This window comes from Dryobates pubescens, chromosome 2 (genome assembly GCF_014839835.1).
Source record: "Dryobates pubescens isolate bDryPub1 chromosome 2, bDryPub1.pri, whole genome shotgun sequence".
Taxonomy (NCBI): Eukaryota; Metazoa; Chordata; class Aves; order Piciformes; family Picidae; genus Dryobates; species Dryobates pubescens.
In genome coordinates, this window is record NC_071613.1 from 47,345,783 (window position 1) to 47,366,822 (window position 21,040).

A 21,040-nucleotide genomic window follows, 5' to 3' on the forward strand; every position below is an offset into this window, starting at 1 on the left:
TTAGTCCCTACTGATCACGCTCTGCTCATAACATACATGAGCATATGAATACTATTAGTATATTATGCCTCCAATACACCCTACTCCACCTGTAAAGCTCTAAATACGTTGACCTGCACAGGTTTCTTTTCCTCATCAATACTGTTTCCACCATCTTAAAAAGACCTTTCTAATATCAGTTTGTTTCCATAAGAGTTTTAAGTGTTGTCTGGCTGCTGGGTCCTTCAGCCTTCTTTCTTCCCTGCCAGTTTCCTCCCTGCCAATCAATGCTTTGTTTTCTCTGACAAATCAAAACTGTAACTGCCTTTTTAATCTTTATTCTCTAGGGCCATCCTGGCCTTGGAGCTGTCATGCCCCAACAATTACACATCCACAAGAAGTCATCTGCATTTCTCTGTGTGGCTCAGGCTGAGTCAACATGAAAGCTTAACTCACTTTAACACAGTGTGGCAGGATATTAACCTGCTCTGATCCTTTAGCACAAACACAGTAGGGAAATCATAACCCTATTGTAGGGGGGAAAGAAAACCAAACACATGCAAGGACATTTTTGGGTTGCTGACAGCAGAATTTAATGTCTCTTTTTCAAGAAAGACATGGCCAAAATAGGAAGAGCCTGCAGGGGAGGAACATCCAAAAGCTGTGCAGGCATAATCTGGTGGGGTTTTTTTCTACTCAGCAGAGATATCTTGATGACAGAGATTCAACACGGAGTCCTGACATCATCATCCATGATGCCTATACAGCTTCAATTTATCTATTTGTTAATAATAACAAGGACCATCTACTCCATCTTTACACATATGCAATGGGTAGAATCCTGACTGACTGACATGTTATCTAAAATGGGCCAGAATGTCCTATCTTGACCACAGAAACAACTAAACTAACTTTCAAGAACACATGACATGACACAGAATTAGTTGTGAAAGATTAAAACATAGAATCATACAATGAATAAGGTTGGAAAAGACCTCAAAGATCATCAAGTCCAACCTGTCACCCAACACCGCGTGACTAACTGAACCATGGCTTCAAGTGCCACGTCCAGTCCCCTCTTGAACTCCTCCAGGGACGGTGACTCAACCACCTCCCTGGGCAGTATATTCCAAAGGCTAACAACTCTTTCTGTGAAGAACTTTCTCCTCACCTCGAGCCTAAACTTACCCTGGCACAGCCAGAGACTGTGTCCTCTTGTTCTGGTGCTGGTTGCCTGGGAGAAGAGACCAACCCCCACCTGTCTACAACCTCCCTTCAGGTAGACTAAGTGCTTATATGATCCATGAACATTGCAAGCCTGCAATGTTTTGGGGCAGGATTTTGGAATCATATGACAATACAGTTAATAATAAAACGTGTCGCCCAGTTGTTTTTGCAACTCTATCAAGATTCAGCTGGACAAGGTGCTGGGCCATGCTATCTAAACTGTGCTTTTCTGATGAAAGGTTGGACCTTTCAGTATTCAGTATCAATAAGGTTGGAAGAGACCTCAAAGATCATCAAGTCCAACCTGTCACCACAGACCTCATGACTAGAGTAGGGAGGACACTACTGCCCACTGCAGGCTTGAACTCACGACCTTCCCATTAAGGGTCTTATGTGCTACCAACTAAGCATCAGGTCCCTTCATTCCTGAGTTCCCTTCCAACCCAGTATGCTATGAACTCTAATTTAGCAAAAGGTTCAGTCAGATTTTGACCTCTGTACGTAGCTTTTGAATGCCTATTTCTAAAGAATTTTAGACTTCTGAAGCATAATATTCTTGTTTCTGCATTACATGAAACTATGCCATTTTCACACAAGCATGATAGTCCTATTTTGTGAGTCACTGGACTTGCAGTTAATAATCACTAGCAGACAGAAGTGTGAATATTCAGATATGCTTTGTTACACATACACGTTGAACAACATGAGATTCCAGATGAGATATGTATAGCTATTTTTATCACTCACTACAGGTTGCTGCACAGGAAAGTCATCATGATTGCTGCTATCAAACATGTACCTATGCTTTTTTTGCGTGTTTCTTATATGGAAATGTATCTATACACACAGAGAGAGAAATATCTATGTGAAAAATAAGGAATTAAAATAGCTTTCTGGTATGATGATGTATCAAATTCCCAATATATTTGCTTACAAAAGAGTTATTGACCTGAGACTGAAGAGAAAAACACACTACATCTGCATGCCTTACACTCTGATTCGAATACTAGCTGCATGCTAGAGCAGTGATAATAGAATAAGAATCAGGGAAAGGAAACATCTTTTATCTCCCTTCACAATTTATTCACTATAAAGCTGCTGGGCCTTTTATTGTTCCACATGAAAAACAGTAGTAAAAGAATAATGCTCCTATAAAACATATGATTTCCTCATTATTTCTTCACATCTTTCAGATACAGCCAAGTAGTTATCCTAACAAAGGGCCAGCAATATCTAATCCTTAATAGTTAATATTTTTAAGTTACCTCTGATTCCAGGACACCTTCATTGCGTTTTGCTAAGCAAAGTGATGAAGCGACTTCTATGCTCAAGACAGCCTTGCTTCCGTTTATAAATGTTCCACATCTCTAGAGCTTCACAAAACTTTTATTGAATAAACTCAACCTCAATGTGCAAAATTGTGTTTTCCCCTGCTTTCCAGAACTGCCTGTGCTTGCTGCCTATGTCCTGCATTCCCCTTTTCTGAGATGGAGAAAACTGCTTTTGCATCAAGTATCACTTTTGAAACGAGAGAACATGCATTTAATGCTTAACTTCTCCTCCAGCTTCATCTATATTTAAGTGCGGTGGGCACCTAGAAATTAATAATTGAAAATGGAAAACAGCTCAGAAGAATACCTTCAGAGAAACAACTAATTTTTAACTTTTTTAAGAACAGTTTAAGTGATTTAGATGGGAAAGCAGAAAAGCATTTACATTTTACAATGCTAATTTGAGAAAACCAAGAGGAAATCCAAGATACAGCAGCAGCTTAGGAGGAAAAATATCATATTGGCCACGCTCACCATGGCTCTAATAAAAAGCAATCCTTGTATGCAAAAAATACTGCAGTAGAAAGCTTTTGCAAGTAGGCTAGTAAGTGGCTTTCTGGTAGGCTTGAGTCTTTAAGGGACTGGGCCGTAAGTGTAGCAAAATCTTAACTAGGTGAGCGATGCTTAACCATACAGTTTGCCTTTCTTCACAGAAACATCATCAGCAAGACCAAACTCCTTATACACTGTAAACAAGAAATCATTCCTTAGGTTAATGCCACATTAAAATGTTCTTGTTTATTTCTGGTTTTCAGAATAAATTCAGGCATTTTCCTCTCAGTTTTACTGCCATTTTCCTCATTAGCATTAGAATTAACAGAAAATAAAGCCTTGACATTTCCAAATGTGCTTTTTAATACAGCAAGTCCAAAGAGCAAAAGAGTTTGAAAATGAAAACAGCAAACTAAATATATTTATTTAGGACTTCCTTCAAAGGCATTAATTAAGCTTCTGTTTGACTCATGTACCCTAAGAGATCTTTTCTTCTTCATTTGCAAACAGAAATGTTTTTTGCCAGGAGGGGGTGCCAAGTACCCAGAGCATTAATTATGCAAAAAATAAAACACACAGCAAATATTTTACAGAAAGGTAAGTCACCAATTTCTCATAGTAGTTCTACTTTGAACCTTGATAGAGCAGATAGTAAATGAAGCTTTCAGCAACTAATGGCTGTTAAAGCAGCTGTCGAGGAAGGTACGTGTCCAGCATAGTCCTACTCATGTCTCATAGAACATCAAATAAACTTCTGTGCTGCAGCCTTTCTGTTGTCTAAAGCAGTATTTGAAAGCCACAGAAAAAAAGCTAAAATCCTGGAGTGAGGGCAATTGTAAGGAAATGTCATATGAGTTCAACAATCTGAAAGTTATTTGCATTTCTGTGGAGCAACAGGTGTTGATGGGGTTGATGGCAAAATTAACCTCCAAACAAGATAACCAGGACAAAGGTGACTGAACACAAAGCAGAAGGACAAAGAGTTCTTGAAGTGGTACATATATTAATAACAATTAAATGCAGATTTTGCTCTGTTTTGTTTCTGGCTTTGCATTTGTATGCTTGGTTTTAGATAGATTTGCTATTAGGTGAGGTCCTTTTTCACAGGGTTTTTTGTTGGTTTTGTGTTGGGTTTTATTTTGTTTTGCTTTGTTTGGTTGTGGGTTATTTTTCCATTCTATTTGCAAAAGTTTCAGCTTCCAAGCCCTACTATCTCCATGTATTTTGTTACTTTTTTGTTGCTGTTGTTTGGGTGGTTGGTTTGGTTTTGGAACAAGAGGTTAAATTGTTTGTTATTTTCAATATTTAAAATATCTTCTAAAAATTAATGAGAGTAATGCTGAATCCATAATTCACCTGCAGTCAAAAATCTGTGCTTTGTGCATACAGGATACTAGGTAATTCTACCCAATGATGACCTAAATCACCTTAAAGCATAGAAATTCCAATTCTGGGAACTGGGAACCATAGAAAATCGAGTTCTGGGCCCCTCAGTTTAAGAAAGACATTGAGACACTTGAACGTGTCCAGAGAAGGGCAACAAGGTGGTGAGAGGCCTTGAGCACAAGCCCTGTGAGGAGAGGCTGAGGGAGCTGGGATTGTTTAGCCTGGAGAAGGGAAGGATCAGGGGTGACCTCATTGCCCTCTACAGCTACCTGAAAGGTGGTTGTAGCCAGGAAGGGGTTGGTCTCTTCTCCCAGGCAACCAGCACCAGAACAAGGGGACACAGTCTCAAGCTGCGCCAGGGGAGGTTTAGGCTCGAAGTGAATAGAATAGAATAGAATAAACCAGGTTGGAAGAGACCTTCGAGATCATCGTGTCCAACCTATCATCCAACACCACCTAATCAACTAAACCATGGAACCAAGCATTCTGTCAAGCCTCGCCCTGAACACCCCCAGCGACGGCGACCCCACCACCTCCTCAGGCAGCCCATTCCAGTGGGCAATCATCTTCACTGAGCGAGTCATTCGTCATTGGAATGGGCTGCCCAGGGAGGTGGTGGAGTCACTGTCCCTGGAGGTGTTCAAGAGGAGATTGGACATGGCACTTGGTGCCATGGTCTAGTCGTGAGGTCTGTGGAGACAGGTTGGACTCGATGATCCTTGGGGTCTCTTCCAACCTTAGTTATACTGTGATACTGTGAAATAGCTCATCTTCAGTGCTACCCTTTGACAAAGCTATGTTTAGTTGATGGCATCAAATTTTGACAAAAGAGACCATCAAGCTTTTCCAGACTGACCTTTTCAGTATTCCGGAGAGCTTTACTGTTTTCTTGATTCCTACTTTGTTAAAACACACATTTATTTATGCATAGACATTCATACATAAGTCAATCAATCATTATTTATGCTGATCCATCCAAATATGTAACTCGAGCTCCCTTCAAATGCACTTAATATATCATGAGAACAGTAAGCTCAGTGCAATAAATAACATAAAACACCTGTTATAAATATAAAGGCAAAGTGACTGGCATGGATATATGTTCACAGAATGAAGTGAAAATAAAGTATTGCATAGAAGATAAACAATTTACCACTCAGGCAGAAGAAACTTTACACCAAACTTTTAATAGAAAGCTGTGTCAAAGTGAGTAACTTTTAAACACACTTCACTGGGAGCTACTTGAAGTAATCCATCTGATAACTAATCAGAAGAATTCTCTGTATCACAAGAGGCACTGAAAAGAAACACTACATCTTTTATAGAAAATTCTGCATGCACTGGAGACCAGAGGTCAGCTTTTATATTCAGGCTTCTACTGCAATACATCTCCATAGATAGATCTAGACACAAAGACCTGTATTAGATACAAGCCAGGTCCAGCACAGAAACATAAAAATAATTTCTTAAAACTACTGGAGAAGATAAGTTCAGAGAGAATATTGCATTAAAATTACAACACCAAGGACCCTCCAAAAGCCCCCAAAGCATTATTATCCTCAGTGAAGCCTTCCTACCAGGCATGGGATATCTCTTCCTCAGACACAAGCAATGAGGTCTTTAATCAAGTAAACTGCAGGCAGAAAAATGTTTATGAAATCAATTAGGTATCCAGTTGTGCTGTTTTGTTTTCCCTGGAAATAGAATAGAATAGAATAGAATAGAATAGAATAGAATAGAATAGAATAGAATAGAATAGAATAGAATAGAATAGAATAGAATAGAATAGAATAGAATTAACCAGGTTGGAAAAGGCCTTTGAGATCACTGAGTCCAACCTATCATCCAACACTATCTAATCAACTAAACCATGGCTCCAAGCACCCCATCCAGTCTCTTCCTAAACACCTCCAGTGATGGTGACTCCACCACCCCCCTGGGCAGCCCATTCCAACGGCCAATCACTTTTTCTACAAAGAACTTTCTCCTAACATCCAGCCTAAACCTCCCCTGGCGCAGCTTGAGACTGTGTCCTCTTGTTCTGGTGCTGGCTACCCAGGAGAAGAGACCAACGCCCACCTGACTACAACCTCCCTTCCGGTAGTTTTAGACAGCAATAAATGATGCAGTAATGAACTCTATAGATGTGAAATCACCACAAGATAATCAACTGATCCCTTTCAAAAATTTAATCAAAATGAGAAAATACGAAGAACATTTAGCAATTACACAGACAGCTCCCTAAGACACACACAGAGGTACTTTAGATCTGGAACGGTTCTAACACGGTTAAAAGCTTGCCATTTAAAGAGTGTGACCTTGAAAACAGTTCTGCAAAATAACAGCTATCTGACCTTGAAACACATTAATTCATTAGATAAAAGTTTCTTCTCACTGACAGCCAACATTTCACCACCACAATGACACGACTCAAAGAGCTGACACTTCTCTGAGCTTTCCTTCTTACAAAATTCTCTGCTCTAGGTAAACAGCAAGAAACTGAAATAACTTCCAGCCACCATGGCAGCTACAAAACAGGGGTGTTATGGTCCAGTCATCTGGTATCTGATATGAACCTAACTCTTCTTCACTGCAGCCATATTCCCATCTCTGTCCAATAAGCTGTGTCTGTCTTTACACAAATTTTCCTGCTCAGTCACTTTTTTCCTCATCTTCTATGATCTGTTCTATCTGTCAGAGAACTCATATTAAGATTCACATGTAAACTACATGGCTCTTCTGCAGGACTAAGGATTAGAAACATCTTATTTTACACTCTAGTCTATTTATGGAAATAGTTGATCCAAATCCCTGTGTCATCCCTCATCATTTGGATTTAATCCAGGACCTTCCAAATAGTTACAGTGCATAGTTAGGACTTTTGGCTCAGTCAAGCATACCTGTGCCTTGTGTTGCACACCTTGTGCTGACTTCGCAGACCAGCCATTGCTATTGTACTGCTATCCTTTTTTTGCACTGCACCTGGAAGGGTTCTATTCCTCTTTATCTTAGGGATTTATGTATATTTGGCTTATATGATAGCCACAGAAATGGATTGGATAGTGATTGAAAGTTTCAATGGAAAAGCAATTAGTGTTTTACAGAAATCTATGAAGCATAGTGGCAAAGGTATCCCAAAGCATACAAAGTCCCTTTCAGCACACCCAAAGGCCTCCCAACACTTCCCTTCTCCCCACCTGAGGGTCTACCCAAAAACCCCCAGGGCTCTTTCTTCCTCTCCCCCGCACTGCTAGGCTAGTCTCAGGCTGGCCAGGTCTAAGACTGCCTCCACTCACCCCCCACCTTCTCAAGGTCCTAAGAGGCCTTGAGATATTCCCCCACCATTACCCAATAGGGAACATCTCCCATGGGAGCACAGAGGGAAGAAAGAGGAAGAGAATTGCTTTGCAGACGAATTTACAGGGCACAGGATTTATGGGTAGAAATACACTGTTTCCTGTGTCCACCTTCACAGTATCACCAAGGTTGGAAGAGAACTCAAAGATCATCAAGTCCAACCTGTCACCACAGACCTCATGACTAAACCATGGCACCAAGTGCCACGTCCAATCTCCTCTTGAACACCTCCAGAGATGGTGACTCCACCACCTCCCTGGGCAGCCCATTCCAATGACTAATGACTCGCTCGGTGAAGAACTTTCTCCTCACCTCGAGCCTAAACCTCCCCTGGTGCAGCTTGAGACTGTGTCCCCTTGTTCTGGTGCTGGTTGCCTGGGAGAAGAGACCAACCCCTTTCTGGCTACAACCACCTTTCAGGTAGTTGTAGAGGGCAATGAGGTCACCCCTGATCCTTCTCTTCTCCAGGCTAAACAACCCCAGCTCCCTCAGCCTCTCCTCACAGGGCTTGTGCTCAAGGCCTCTCCCCAGCCTTGTTGCCCTTCTCTGGCCACGTTCAAGTATCTCGATGTCTTTCCTAAACTGAGGGGCCCAGAACTGGAAACAGTACTCAAGGTGTGGCCTAACCAATGCAGAGTACAAGTGCACAATGACTTCCCTGCTCCTGCTGGCCACACCATTCCTAATGCAGGCCAGGATGCCACAGGCCTTCTTGGCCACCTGGGCACACTGCTGGCTCATGTTTAGGCGGCTGTGAACCAGCACCCCCAGGCTTGGACCAGCACCTTACTGGCTTGGACACTTGAGACATTGTAGGTGTTACTTATGTGGCAGTAAAAGGAGGTACCCAGCCTAAACTGCCACGGAAGGTAACGTGGCAAGGCACTTCTGTCACTTTAGAAAGCTTCTCTTATCCCACAAAAAGCTTCAGGAGGACATCCTTCTCATTAGCAATTCGTATGGAAGTGACCTTCCGCAGACTGTCATTGCTGATGTACATCTGTATGACAACACTTGGTATCATTCAGAGTGCACAGATTTTGTGTTTCAATCAAAGTTATTATTTCCTAATTCTGAAGACCATATGGCACCGTAAAGCCCACAGTAAAGCAGATATTTTTAAAGCATGACATTAACTTTACTAGGGACATTAACAAAGATGACTAATGTTATCCTCACTGAAGTATGAATTATGCCAACGTTTTCAAATGTAGATGATAAAGGTTGTACATGACATGACCACCTAGTTTTTGCAGTTTTGAGACTTAATAGGAGTCCACCTATGCCTGTATCTGAAAGTATTCATACATATTTCCAGAATGATAATCCAGGCAAACCTGATAAAGACAGCGTTATTCTAATATATCATTTTCCTGAAGGTTATGATTGGTAAGGCTGCCCCTGTTCTTTGGATACAACCCAGGAAAAGAGAAAATTAATTTCTCAGCAATCAATGCATGCAATTTTAGGTGCACTTTAGACTACTAATCAGAGGTGCAGCATGGACAAATATTCCGAACTGCAATTTAATTTGAAGTATTTCAAAATTCTGCTCATTTTTGCTAAGGCATCACCTTTCTGCTACAACCTACATAGGTTGAGATGTTCCATAATAACACCTGGTAAATAACCTACAGATTCATTACCACCAATCCTGTCTATGTGCATTCATTACTAACAAATCAATGTTTTTAATTATTAAAGCATAGCAAGCATTTCCCAATTACTTTTTTCCTTCCTGCGTCCACTTGCTTCCTGTAATACACTTGAACCAGAAGCATTTTTGACATTGGCACCCTGTTGATGAATGATATATGCAGCAGGGTACAGTCTCTAGACACTCAAACTTATAGCCTTTCTGTATGAACAAGTCAAATGTGCAAAGAGGCTTCGGGATCATGCCTGCAGGCATTAATGAGCTTATTAGAATACTGTAACAAGGATTATCTGAATTTCTTATGCAGAGAGTTGAAGCTTTTCTAAGTCTCTGGAGTTCAACTACCAGCACAGGTCAGTTTAAAATCACTGCTGTTTTTTAAAGTCACTTTTTCTTTTTTAAAATCTCATTGAGACTGGTTGTGAAGATCATGGATGATTTGTGTTCATAAAAAGTTGTAAAACTTTTGGAGGAAAACAATATATGCAACATAGGAATTCTGGTTTTATTATTCTGAATTCAATGTAGTGCAACTGACCCTGGCAGCAGTTTTCATACTGAAACCAAAATACCACTTTCATTGAATACATCACATCCACTTTTGGATGCTAAGCTTTTGCTTTTGACACAGTTTTCATTGATCATGAACTTGAAAACTTCACCTTCAACTTTCCTCCTCTCATAGCAGTAGCTATAAAGATGGTTATTTTGAAAAATATTTGAGTGCATGTTTAGATAAAGATTTGATTCTTTCAAGAGTTCCACAATTAACACTTGGAAGAAAAACATGTTTACACAAATAAATAGACAGATCCCCTAAAAAGTGTTACAGGACAATACTAGCATCATGCATAAAAATGTAACAAAATGGATCTTAAGGCTTTTTTTCTTTTTCACTTCAGCCTGAGTAAATACATCATTAAATCATAGCATTTTCAATGACTGTACTTACCAGTTGCTGTCCTTGGACACCCCAGGCAGCATACTGTAAAACAGAATCCTCTACTTCTGGAGGGTTCAACTCCCAAACTTCCCTTGAAAAAAGGTAAACATTTTTACTCGAACACATTCGCATTACTTTATGCATAGAACCACTAAAAATGACATCATATTGAAAAAACAAGGTGACCTACCTTGTGTGTATGTTATAAATCACATATGAAGCTGTGTAAGAGTAATGAAAAACCTGTCACAAAAAAAAAAAAAAAAGAAAGTGTAAGAATTACAAAAAGAAATAAATACTGGATTAAAGAATAGCATAGAATAAACCTGGTTGGATGAGACCTTCACAATCATCGTGTCCAACCTATAATCCAACACCACCTAATCAACTAAACCATGCAACCAAGCACCCTATCAAGTCTCCTCCTAAACACCTCCAGTGATGGTGACCTCTCTGGGCAGCACATTCCAATGGGCAATCACTCTCTATGAAGAATTTCTTCCTAACCTCCAGCCTAAACCTCCTCTGGCACACCTTGAGACTGGGTCCTCTTGTTCTGGTGCTGATTGACTGGGAGAAGAGACCAACCCCCACCTGGATACAACCTCCCTTCAGGTAGTTGTAGAGAGCAAGAAGGTCTCCTCTGAGCCTCCTCTTCTCCAGGCTAAGCAACCCCAGCTCCCTCAGTTTCTCCTCATAGGGCTTGTGTTCCAAACCCCTCACCAATTTTGTTGCCCTTCTCTGGACATGTTCCAGCAAGTCAACATCCTTCCTAAACTGAGGAGCCCAGAACTGGACACAGTACTCAAGGTGTGGCCTAACCAGTGCAGTGTACAGGGGCAGAATGACCTCCCTGCTCCTGCTGGCCACACTGTTCCTGATACAGGTAAAGAGGCACTATCATTATGATAGTAACAGTCTTCTAAACTCTGTAAACATCTCTATCTTTATTACTAACAGAAAGATTTAACAAAATTAATCATATCCAACAGACTTGAATTGGGTTTGAGGGCTGTATGAAGGACTCATCTATTAATGTCACCAGACACATAACCTGTAAAACAGCTTCATAGAAATGGTCCCAGAAAAATGTCTGTTCCTGTTCAACAATAGAATTCAAAAAGACAAAAATCAAACCAAACAATACCCCACAAGAACCTACATGAAAAACCAAACGAACAACTTTTCCCTGCACTTCTTCATTAATTTATGTTCAAAATAATTCTTATTTTACTTGAAATTATTTTATTGGAAATGTAGATATATTTTTTTGACCACCTGCCTGAACAATCTTCTGAACTATGGCTCACAGAATAAAACAATGAGTGCTTACTGGGGCTCTATTTAGTTTGGTTTTCCTTAAGCATGTTTGCTTCCTTAAACAGTTTGATTTTAACCAACTTGCTTTGAAATGCAAGGAAAGTCTCTTTTATCTGAGATATTTTTTGTATGCAACACTTTGGGTAAAACTAAGAACTATTTGTCAGTATTTGCCTTCCAAAGTCATCAGGAAGTTACCAACAGCTTTTGCTATTAGAAACACCAGGATTCTGTGGATAGAGGACAAAAGAAAATCCAATGTACAATTTTATGCTGCTGTCTTTATTCGTAGCAAGTTCTGTTGAAAATGAATGAAATAAACCAGATTGTCATTTAATAGCAAAATGTCAAGGTCTGATGTATGTAGACCCAGAAGACCCATGGTGGGGAACAGCATGGTACAGTGTATAAAGTGATACACCAGCACAACAAAGGCCTAAATTCAAACCAAACTATTACAGCTTTTCTCTCAAGTCACACATATAGTAACAGACATTGTGCTGTCTTCTGAGCTTTGGTGACTGGTTTTAACCTAGTTAATTTCTCTACTGCTATGTTTCACAATATGAAAGTAGCATAGTTAATTCATTTTATTATGAACTGAAACTACTTCATGGTCTTGGAATATAAAATACATTTGCAACTAAGTGTTACTGTACTATGAGAAACTCTTGCTAATATAAACTACTGTCAGAATGAAACACAGGGTGACATCCACTAGACTTAATGTAGCTTCTCATCTACAGAACTACAGTATCCTTGCTTGGACCATAGAGGACTTATTTCAGGACTGTGTCAAGTTAGTTCTGGTTAGATGGAAACAGATTCAGCTGTAAAGCCAAAACCTTGATAGAGATGTGTGTGTGGGACCCACATCAGGAATCTTTCAGTATCTCCTCCAAAGAGACAGAGGAGCATCACATATGAACACAGAATCACAGAATGGTCCAGGCTAGAAGGGACTTCCAAAGATCATCTAGCCTGACCTCTCCACAGTCAGCAGGGACATCCCCAACTAGACCAGGCTGCCCAGGGCCTTGTCAAGTCTTACTTGGAATATCTCCAGGGAAGGGGCCTCAACCATCTCCCCAGGCAACCTGTTCCAGTGTTCTATCACCCTCATAGTGAAGAACTACTTCCTGATACCCAATCTAAATCTGCCCTTCTCTAGTTTGAAGCCATTGTCCTTTGTCCTGTCACTGCAGGCCCTTGTAAATACTCTCTCCCCATCCTTCCTGTAGGCTCCCTTCAGGTACTGGAAGGATGCTATCAGGTGTCCCCTGAGCCTCTTCTTCTCCAGGCTGAACAACCCCAGCTCCCTCAGCCTGCCCTGGTAGCAGACCTGCTCCAACCCCCAATCATTTTCATGGCCCTCCTCTGGACCCTCTCCATCAGGTCCATGTCCTTCCTATACTGAGGGCTCCAGACCTGTACACAGAGATAGGGGTTTCAGAGGTTGTTGTTTTGTCTGGAAGTCATTCAGTAACAGAATCACCTGAAACACACTGACTCGTTGCTGTTAGTAGTTCCCTGTCAATGCACACGCAAATGTAGCATGTCCTGAATCCTTGCTGGTCGAAGCTTCAACAAGCCTACACAGGTCTGCAAGATTACCAACAGTGCTTTGTGTAATAGCTGCATTCCCCTTCTACAGAATTTGCCTTCCATTTTCCAAGTCTATGATGATTAACATCAAAAATGTGCTTCGTTGAAAAGAATTATAGATGTATTAATAAGCATACCCCAAGCTGTTAGTTGCTTTTATATTACAGCTTATAGAAGAGTGCTTGGTTGTGTAAAATATAAGCCTCTTCTGAGAAGTGCTAAGTATGACAGAAATAGAGATAAATTATAATAATATTATGATTGCTGTAGGAGGCACAAAGACACCAAGAAGAATACTCTAAGTAAATTGATTTTCTCTAAATAGCTATCATAAACATATTCCCTACTGTGTCTTTATACTATATACACATACAATTACATACATAGCAGATGCAGACAGACTATTTGGTAATCAGAGCATGGTAGGAGTTGAAAGGAACCTCTGGAGATCACCACTTCGATCAGGTTCCACAGGACTGCATACAGGCAGGTTTTAAAAGTCTCCAGAGAAGGAGACTCGACAACCTGTCTTGGCAGCCTGGAGAGAGTTAGTCAAGTACTGCTGGGAAGACAATGAGACAAAGCATCGGTCTCAAAGCTCCTGCTCTCTTTTATAGATCTTATATTGCTTGAGGAAAGAGGGAGCAGATCAAAGGGACATAAACAGTTAAATCATGGTGGTTTCTGCACATTGCCAGAGGCTACCCAGGGGGTACTTGCCCACAGCTGTTAAAGAGGACAGTCTCATACAGCTAGTTACAGCAAAGAGGAATGGGTTGGGTTTTTTTCCTTCCAGGAAACAGGGAAAGTATATCACAAATAATGTGTGGAGAGCTACTAAGTATTTAGAATAGAAATATTTTAAAAGTAAATTAGACAGCATGTATTTCAACAAGAAATGTTAAGCCAGTAAGTGATTTTGACAGCTTTAACAGAAAATATGCTATTACAACAAGCACACCACTTCATACTTCATGTGGAAACTCTCCTCTTGCCTTGTGATAAATTGTTTATCTAAATGCTTATGTAGAAATATTAATATCTTTACAAGTATTAATACATTTGAAGGATCTCCATAAGCAGAGGACTGCAACATTACAACAGTTCCTTTCAAACAGGAAGGTGACATTTTTCTCAGTTACTCATTAGTTTTAGTTCTTAATAGGAATGCCCCACATAAAGTTCAACTAGGAAGTTTCTTAATTCTTACTTGCAACAGCCACATACCGAAACACAATCATTTTCAGCATTGAAAAAGAAAGACTTCTTAAGTCTTTTTCTTTAGTTTAAGTCTGGATCATATAGAAAGTGTTTAGGAATCTGTTGTAGTTTTGTATAACGTCTTACCCGTTTGCCTCCCTTTTGCAGACAGTCATGCGAGTGGCTGGGATGACACATCTCTTTATCCCTAACACACCATATGTGCCATCACACAACAGGAGCCCAGCTGAAGGCTCCAAGCAATCACACTAACCATAGGAAGCCTCAGCAAATATCAAAATACTAAGGAAAAAAACCCTTCTGCCTAGCCACAAACTACACCACCCTTGGAAGAGGCTTGGGAATTCTGCCTTGCAACTCATTTTTTGGGATATGCACTAATAGGAAATAACTCTATAAAAATGGTAATTTATGATGAAGTTTGCAAATAAGCAGACTGAGAGCCCACATGGGTAAAGTTCAGGCTGTACTGACCCCTCACTATTTACAGTGAAAGGCTGGTTGTTGTCTTCACCATTTATCATTTCTATTCCAAAATGCTTTCATGTATTTCCTGTACTCCACGCCTTCTAAACGGGGTGGTATCGAAAGACTGACCTAAAGCTAATATTTAAAAGTGGGCAGTAAATTATTCCAGTTGACACAAAAATAGAAGACATATTTAAGCACTGTGGAACCAAGGTTAAGGGAGAAAGGCTTAACTGAAGAAAAAAAAGGCTAATCTTCTAGGTACAAAGAGGAGAATCAGGGAACATCTGTGAGTGAAGCAATGGAGGAAAACAAAGCCTTTAAAAATATTAAAAGCATTACAGTAATTTATGCCCTGTCATATCAGTGGAGGAAAATGAAGACCAGAAAACAGCCTAGCACAATTTATTAATAAAACTATACATGTTAATGTGGGACACCATGAGGAGTCTTACTTTCATGAGCGACATACATGCTTATGAAGGTTCTGGACTTTCTTATGAGTAAATAACTTTCCTGTTTCTCTTATGATAAGCTGGAGATGTTCCCCACAGTGTTAAGAACTGTGAAAATGGCTTTTTAGGTCAGCTAGATAGAATACTTCCTCCTTAATATATACATTTCTTTTTTTCTGTAGAATGTAGTGGGTAATAACAATTGCATATCATGTATTCCTTCTGAATTCAGTCTTTCATCAGTTTATAAACTGAAGAGAGGCTTTCATGTGATGCTGCCCAACACTGAAAAACTTAGCTTCATAGAATACATAGAATACATAGAATAAACCAGGTTGGAAGAGACCTTCAAGATCATCGCGTCCAACCCATCAACCAATCCAACTCCGCCCAAGCAACTAACCCACAGCACCAAGTACCCCGTCAAGTCTTCTCCTAAAAACCTCCAGTGATGGTGACTCCACCACCTCCCCAGGCAGCCCATTCCAATGTGCAATCACTCTTTCTGTATAGAACTTTTTTCTAACATCCAGCCTGTATCTCCCCTGGCGCAGCCTGAGACTGTGTCCTCTTGTTCTGGTACTGCTTGCCTGGGAGAAGAGACCAACATCCGTCTGTCTACAACCTCCCTTCAGGTAGTTGTAGAGAGTAATAAGGTCACCCCTCAGTCTCCTCTTCTCCAGGCTAAGCAACCCCAGCTCCCTCAGCCTCTCCTCATAGGGCTTATGTTCCAAACCCCTCACCAACTTTGTTGCTCTTCTCTGGACTCGTTCCAGCAAGTCAACATCCTTCCTAAACTGAGGGGCCCAGAACTGGACACAGTACTCGAGGTGCGGCCTAACCAGTGCAGTGTACAGGGGCAGAATGACCTCCCTGCTCCTGCTGGCCACACTGTTCCTGATGCAGGCCAGGATGCCATTGGCCCTCTTAGCTGCCTGGGCACACTGCAGGCTCATGTTCAGTCTACCGTCGACCAGCACCCCCAGGTCCCTCTCAGCCTGACTGCTCTCCAGCCACTCTGACCCCAGCCTGTAGCTCTGCATGGGGTTGCTGTGGCCAATGTGCAGAACCCGGCACTTGGATGTGTTAAATCTCATGCCGTTGGACTCTGCCCATCTGCCCAGCCTGTCGAGGTCCCTCTGCAGAGCCTCTCTACCCTCCAGCAGATCAACTCCTGCCCCCAGCTTGGTGTCATCAGCAAATTTACTGATGATGGACTCGATGCCCTCGTCCAGATCATCAATAAAGATGTTAAAGAGCAAGGGGCCCAGTACTGATCCCTGGGGCACACCACTGGTGACTGGCTGCCAGCTGGATGTGGCACCATTCACTACCACTCTCTGGGCTCGGCCCTCCAGCCAGTTCCTAACCCATCTCAGTGTGTTCCCATCCAAGCCATGGGCTGACAGCTTGGCCAGGAGTTTGCTATGGGGAACGGTGTCAAAGGCCTTGCTGAGGTCCAGGTAGACTACATCCACAGGCCTCCCCACATCCACCAGGCGGGTCACCTGATCATAGAAGGAGATCAGGTTGGTCAGGCAGGACCTGCCCTTCCTAAACCCATGCTGGCTGGGCCTGATCCCTTGGCCATCCTCTAAGTGTTGCGTGATTGCACTCAGGATGACCTGCTCCATAATCTTTCCTGGCACTGAGGTCAGGCTGACAGGCCTGTAATTCCCTGGCTCATCCAACCGGCCCTTCTTGTGGATGGGTACCACGTTGGCCAGCTTCCAGTCAGCTGGGATCTCTCCAGTGAGCCAGGACTGATGAAAAATAATGGAGAGTGGCTTGGCCAGCTCATCTGCCAGCTCTCTCAGCACCTTAGGATGGATCCCATCTGGTCCCATGGACTTGTGGGGGTCCAAGCTGCTGAGGAGAGCTCCTATCACTTGCTCATGAAACACAGGGAAACCATGCAGCTCCCTGGCTCCCTCTGCCAGTTCTGCAGACCAGCTGTCTGGTAGACGTTCTTTCCAGCTAGTAAAAACTGAGGTAAAGAAGGTGTTAAGTACCTCTGCCTTTTCCTCATCCTGTGTTACAACATTTCCTTCCATGTCAACCAAGGAGTGGAGGTTGTCCCTGCCCTTCCTCTTGCTATTAATATATTTATAGAAGGACTTTTTGTTGTCCTTCACATCAGAGGCCAGTTTAAGTTCCAAATATGCTTTTGCCTCCCTAATTTTCCTCCTACATGCCCTAGCAACCTCTTTAAACATTCCATGGGTTGCCTCACCTTTCTTCCAAAGATTATACACCCTCTTTTTTTCCCTTAGTTCAATTAAAAGTTCATTACACAGCCAGGCTGGCCGTCTGCCCCGGCGGCTCCTCTTCCGGCACATTGGCACAGCCTGCTCCTGAGCCTTCATCAGCTCTTTCTTGAAGCAGGTCCAGCCCTCCTGGACCCCTTTATTTTTAAGGGCTTTCTCCCAAGGAACCCTCTGAATTATTTCCTTGAGCAACCTGAAGTCCGCCCTCCGGAAGTCCAGAGTGGAGGTCTTCTTGCTGGCCCTCTTAGCTTGACTGAATACTGAAAATTCTATTATTTCATGGTCACTGGCCCCTAAACAGCCTCCAACCACCACATCACCCACCAGCCCTTCCCTGTTGGTGAAGAGGAGGTCAAGCATAGCCTTGCCCCTGGTAGGCTCACGCAGCACCTGGGATAAGAAGCTGTCCTCTATGCAGTCTAAGAACCTCCTAGACTGCCTCCTCTCTGCTGTGTTGAGATCCCAGCAGATGTCAGGCAGGTTGAAGTCACCCATAAGGACAAGGTCAGGAGATCTTGAGACAGCCTTAAGCTGTCTATAGAATGCTTCGTCGACATCATCCTCCTGGTTGGGTGGTCTATAACAGACTCCAACCAGGATGTCTGCCCTACCGGTCTTCCCTCTAATTCTTGCCCACAAGCATTCAACCTGATTGTCCCTAATCTCTAGCTCAATGGCATCTAGTGCCTCCCTGATGTACATGGCCACCCCTCCACCCCTTCTTCCTTGTCTATCTCTCCTGAAAAGCCTGTAGCCATCAATTGCAGCACTCCAGTCATGTGAGCTATCCCACCACGTCTCCGTGATGGCAACTACGTCATAACTTTCCTGCTGCAACAAGGCTTCCAGCTCCTCTTGTTTGTTTCCCATGCTTCGTGCATTAGTGTACATGCACCTCAGCTGGGCTGCTGGTTTGGCCTCTGACCCTAGCTTACTGCCCCCAGACTCTTGCCTGAGGGGACTAGTTTCAGCCCCTCCCCCCTTCGAAACTAGTTTAAAGCCCTGTCGATGAGAGCTGCCAGTTCCCTCCCCAGCATCTTTTTACCTTTGGGGGACAGGCCATTCTCATATACTGTGACCTTTCCCCTTCTTTGGGACAGATGTACTCCATCTGTTGCCAGGTGGCCTGGTGCAGTAGAAAGTTTACCAAGATCAAAAAACCCAAAATTCTTTTGTCTGCACCAGCCTCTAAGCCACTTGTTGATTATGGCTGCTGTCCTGTTCCTTCATTTGTGCATGAAAAAAAAACACACTAAAGTAACAAAGGACCTAAAAGAAAAAGGCAAAAAAATGTATTTCAAGACAAATCACTCTAGTCAAAACCTACTGAAGTAACAATTTATTACTTAGCTAACAGCCAAGAATAAAAAAAAACACACCCAACCTACTTATCAATCATGATCTGAACTTTTAGATGGCATATTGTGTGGGGGTTTAGATGTCCTTTATTTTCTACCTTTCAAGGAATGTCCGTGTCTTTCTGAGGTTTGTAAAAATGAAATACTGTCATGGCACTCAATGCCTAGCCCAGCAAGAGGCAGGAAAACAATATGCTCTATACACTTAGTTGAATACACTCCAGTGATTCTGCTATATACTCCAGTAAATATTCAGTTCACTATTCTTGGGTAATTTGGAAAGCATCCCTCGGCAGAACAGTGCTTTGCTAAAAAGCTGCCAAGAAAACGTCACGAGCAGTATTTCTACAGGATGATCAGGGCTCTGAGCTCCAGGGAAATGGGAGAGAGCTGATGACATTAGAACCACACACTGCTATAATCATAAAATGCTCAGGCATGCCAAACACCTTGACACATCCTCTATCCATTTCATATATTATAAATCAATTACACTTGTTCACATGTTATTTATTTAGAGCAATAATGAAGCCTCCTTGCTAGCACAGCTTTTTGCAAGGTAGTGAACTGACTGGCCTATATTTTTGCTTTCACTCATGCAGACAGTCATACTGTGAACTCATCTCAGTGCTGCCACACTCTGTAAATTCTCCTCTCTGGTTAAAACAAGACCTCACAAGGCGTAACACTCAGTCTGAGCAAGGACGATAAAAATTGATGGTATATGAAATACGCTGAAGAGTTCAGCATATGCAGAAACACTTTCAGTTATGCTAAGGTTTACCAGCCAAATAGGGCATGTATCTCACACACATTTGGTTGATACATGGTAGATACCTATTTATTTGTCCTGTACTTAGCAAATAACAAAGAGATTATTTAAAAAGCCATGGCTTTCCCATTAATTAAAAAGAAATAAAAATGCACTAGAGTATCATTAAATAACTGAAATTGCACCGTATGTCACCATGCCCATCTCCCTTGTTTCAAAACACTGGCTTGGAAAGAGATGGCAGCTTCTCAGACAAGCTTAAAAGTGTACAAATCTTTATGATTTGCCAGAGAGATATCAGACCTTTTGTGGGTTAATTCACACTTTCAATCACATGGAAAATAAAATCTATTGTTTTAAGAGACTACCAGCCTGAATGAAACACTTCCAGTTGAGAAAGTTTTAATTGCTGCAATATTATCATTCATAAAAAAAGAATTATCAAGAAACTGCTTTTATTGCTTCACAGGCAGAAGTTCAGGCAGTTCAAAGCTAAAAGACCTTCACCTGGAAAAGATTTTGGGTGCCTGAAAACTTTGCTGTTTTTTTCCTGCTCTATCAGTTGCTCTAATGGAAGATATTAGCTCTTCCCACAAGTCTTGCTTCATTTATCTCTTTGGGCCATCACATCTATAACAATTTTACTGAGAAACATACATTCCTGAGCCCAGCTGAAAAGAAAGCACTACCTAAAAATGATCCTTCCTAATTAATAACCTGTGTTACGGTATATATCACAAAATGCACATGAATTGAGAAATCAATGGAGATGACAGTGAAGCAGGAAAATAAATAGGAATACATCTGGCCAAGGACACTCTTTTTCATTCAGACACAACCCTTCTTGCTTTTTAAGATCTTTCATAATACATCAGCGAAAGGGTTTGGCATGTTTTCAAATTGCCTTGGTGGGTGCTGGACACAACAACTACTGGCTGTTGTACACAGTTTGAAGAACAGTAGTATGAGCAGGATTTTGCCTTCATCCTCTTTTCTACCACTGAATTAAGCATTTGAGGAATTACCAAAAAATCTACTTATGCTTGAAACTGAATGAAAAGACTTTGTCATGCTAAAGCGATTACAAGGCCAAGATAAAAGGCAACCTATCATTCATCCACCACTCAGGCAAGGAAAGTACTCCCACACAGAACCCCATCCACAGGTCTAAGATTAAACTTTCAATAAAGATTCAAAAATTC

The 21,040-nt window shown here is 41.7% G+C and overlaps 1 protein-coding gene across 2 annotated transcripts in view; it reads right to left on the bottom strand.

The window, feature by feature from the left end:
• Nucleotides 1-21,040, bottom strand: part of DPP10 (dipeptidyl peptidase like 10) — a 592,658-nt gene that overhangs the window by 74,879 nt on the left and 496,739 nt on the right. For both annotated transcript variants that reach the window (XM_054176832.1, XM_054176823.1), the window contains exons 6-7: nt 10,563-10,615; nt 10,382-10,463 (exon numbers count right to left, since the gene is read on the bottom strand). In XM_054176832.1, the coding sequence (XP_054032807.1) occupies nt 10,382-10,463; nt 10,563-10,615 (135 nt within the window). The remainder of the gene's footprint in view (nt 1-10,381; nt 10,464-10,562; nt 10,616-21,040) is intronic.